The 3,096-nt window shown below is 56.2% G+C and overlaps 1 protein-coding gene across 3 annotated transcripts in view; it reads right to left on the bottom strand.

The window, feature by feature from the left end:
* The window catches only part of RING1 (ring finger protein 1), a 3,693-nt gene extending 603 nt beyond the window's left edge, over window positions 1-3,090 (bottom strand). The window contains exons 1-6 of one of the 3 annotated variants that reach the window (XM_005867939.2): window positions 2,978-3,062; window positions 2,661-2,768; window positions 1,981-2,141; window positions 1,665-1,880; window positions 558-947; window positions 107-380 (exon numbers count right to left, since the gene is read on the bottom strand). In XM_005867939.2, coding sequence (XP_005868001.1) covers window positions 107-380; window positions 558-947; window positions 1,665-1,880; window positions 1,981-2,132 — 1,032 coding nt within the window. In that variant the 5' untranslated portion in view covers window positions 2,133-2,141; window positions 2,661-2,768; window positions 2,978-3,062. Of the gene's footprint in view, window positions 1-106; window positions 381-557; window positions 948-1,664; window positions 1,881-1,980; window positions 2,142-2,660; window positions 2,769-2,977 lie in introns of all 3 variants that reach the window. The other 2 variants (XM_005867938.1, XM_005867940.2) reach the window with 2 other exon arrangements.
* Between the last annotated feature and the right edge of the window lie 6 nt (window positions 3,091-3,096).

The raw sequence follows: 3,096 nt of genomic DNA, 5'->3' as shown, positions 1-3,096 counted from the left end.
GGGGGAGGGGAGGGAGAGGTGGTCAGTCAGAAATCGGGATCCTGGTTGTGGGGCCCCAGGCCGCCCTCCCTGCTCCCCCCACACCAGGGCCCTCAAAGGCTCTCACCGTGAAAGCTCCACCCCCGGGGGCGATGTAGATGGTGTACTGCTTTTCGCTGACACCCTCCAGGCTGGGCAAGGCAGGCTCTTCAGGGCTGTCACCTCCGCCAGCTCCCCCACCCTCCCCACCACCCCCATCAGGTCCCCCAGCATCAGAGGCACCCCCTCCAGGTCCTCCTGGCTCCCCCGCCTCTTGCTGCTGCCTCCGCTCGAGGGCTATGCGCAGGGCCAAGTACTTGGAGAGATGGTCCACTGTGGCGTTCCCCGTTGTCTTCACATACCTGGGTGGGTAAGGGGGCACATTTAGGGCAGAGGAAGCCTGGAATGCAGAAGGGAAGTAGGGACTTTCCAAAAGGGCCTCTGGGTGAGGGTTTTTCTTGGTTGGGCAAAGCCCACGCTGAGGGAAGGCTGTATGATCTTTGGGTTCTCAGTGGGCTGGGGAAAGACAGGGCTCTCACCTCGTCTGGCAGTATTCTCCCTTCTCCACGAGCAGTGGGTGGGGCCGGAACACGAGCTCAATTTCTCCACCTGGCTCCGGGGGACTAGGGGCCCCAGGAGGGCTTGGGGGGCCCAGGGTACCCCCTCCCAGAGTCCCTCCCCGGTCACCAGAGTCTTCAGAACCAGCGCCCCCACCCACCCCACCAGTGCCTCCTACCCCTGTCCCTATACTGCTCCCCCCTGCCCCCCCTCCACGGGGTCGCTTGGGGGCAGGGCCTGGGGCAGAGTCAGGAGCAGAGTCTGAGCTCACATCCTCCCCATCGCCCTCTCCCTCCCCCGGCTCTCCTTCCCCTCCACTCATCGTGGTGGTCTGATCTGACCCAGGCATCGGCCGCCTCACACGCTGGGCCCTGTAGAAGCAAGCGGTTGAGGTTAGAAAGCATCAAGGACAAGAAGATCTAGACTTTAAACTTCAGAGATTGAAAAGATCAGGGAAATCTTAATGATGACACCTAATATTTATTAAATACTAACTACCCGCCAAGCACACTGCTAACTATTTTGCATTGATCGTCTCCCATAATACAAGTCTTACGAGGCAGGTAATTACATTATCTCTATTTTCTGGCTGAGGAAACTGAGGCTTAGAGAGGTTAAATAACTTGTTTGAAATCATATAGTCCCTTCCTTTCAAAGAGTGCTCCAAGAACCTGTAGCATAGGCTTGCAGAAATGCAGAATTTCAGGCCAACTCCAGGCCGACTGAATCAAGTTTTGCATTTCTAAGGGGACTCTTAGGTGACCTGGATACACATTAAAGACGGAGCAGTGCTGGCCTAGGGGGTGTGTTAATTCCCAGCAATGTGAGTCCAGAGCTCACACTCCAGGTCACTCTACTATTCTGCCCTATAGAAAGTTAGAAGGTGAGCTATTCTCCGTTTAAGAATAGTAGCGCCCGTTGCTAAGAAGCTGCAATTTACATCCACGACTTCCAGGCCTGACAATCGGGCCACAGTTAGCTCTTAGGGTGCTAGGTTTAGAAGATGGCGGGCAGCAAGTCAGCGCCCGGAGTCTGGCCCGTGGATCTGTCCCAGCAGCCCTGCCACGGCTTCCCTCCTGGCCCCGCACCTGTGCATGGCCTGCATGCGCAGCCCCTCCTCGATGCTGGAGCTCAGCGCCTGCTGGTTGTGCAGGCGGCTGAGGCGGATGAGCACCCGGTCTTGGTGGGCCTCATATTCCTCCCGGCTGGGGTAGATCTTCGAGATCAGGGCATCAAAATTGGGGTCTGGTCGCAAAGAGCGCTTGGACACCAGCTTCTTGCGGCAGGTAGGGCACTCCTTGTTCCTGGGGCGGGAGAGAGGAGGCCCTGAGCAGTCAGTCGCCAGGGCACGGAGGCCTCAGCTCTGCACCTGGAACCCCATCTCCAAGGCGTCCCTCCCATTACCCGCTCCGCAGGGCCGTGACAATGCAGTCGGAGCAGAACCGGTGGAGGCACTCCTTGGTGGTCATTGTGTTCTTCAGCATGTCCAGGCAGATGGGGCACATGAGTTCCGAATGCAGCGACCGAGGGGACACTGCGATCTCCGTACCGTCCATGATGGCTTCCTGGAGGCACCAGTGAGGGGAAAGGTGGCGGTGGGTTGGGGGTAAAGAGCTTTAGAAGCAAGTGGTCTGCCCTGGCCGGGTAGCTCAGTGGGTCAGAGCATTGTCCTGATACACCAAGGTTGCAGGTTCAATCCCCCGTCAGGGCACAGACAAGAATTAACCAATGGATGTATAAATAAGTGAAACAAATTGTTTTTTCCCCCTCTCTCCTCTCTCTCTAAAACAAACAAATAAATAGACAGACAGACAAGTGGTCCATGAAATGGGAGTTTTGAGAAATACACTGAGATGGCAGAATCTGGACACCCCATTATGGCCACTTGAGAAGATGGGAATTCTGAGAGAGAAGGAGCTACTGACTTGGAGGGAATGGAGAACAGAATTAATGTCCCTTAATTAAGAGTAGGAGCTTTGAGGAGGATCTGAGGATGGAGACACCGGAGGGTGAGGGTGGCACAGATCTGTGGTTTGGGGAAGCCTTAGTCAACAGAATTTCTTAAAGTGTGGCCACGGTGCTACCTATATCAGGGTCTGGGCTCCATCCCATCCTGCATCAGGAGCTCCATTTTCAATAAACTCCCAAGGAGAGGCTCACAGCACCGCTCTACCACGCAGAACTGTTTACACCTTTCAAAAGAAGGCAGTGATATTTGCTCTACCTCTCCGGCTGCTTTGAGAATTAAATAAAATAAATGTGGAAGTGGTTTGAAAAGGTTAAGGGGATTCAAAGGTAGGACCAAGGATCATTAGAAGGGGGCGAAAACCGGAGAAGGGCTGGGCGAGGGGGTCCGGGGCTGGAGGGGTTTGGGGACGGGCGTGCTGAGGGACCCTGTCACCTGCGGGGTGCGGTGGAGCTCGTACAGACTCAGTTCCCACGTCTTGCTGGCGTTCTGGGCATTCGCGGGCGTCGTCATGGTGACGGAGCGCGGACCCCCGCCGCGGCGGCGGAGGCGAG

Source organism: Myotis brandtii, unplaced genomic scaffold (genome assembly GCF_000412655.1).
Source record: "Myotis brandtii unplaced genomic scaffold, ASM41265v1 scaffold2561, whole genome shotgun sequence".
Taxonomy (NCBI): Eukaryota; Metazoa; Chordata; class Mammalia; order Chiroptera; family Vespertilionidae; genus Myotis; species Myotis brandtii.
The sequence above is the reverse complement of the archived record's forward strand: the minus strand, read 5'-3'. Positions and strand labels throughout refer to the sequence as shown.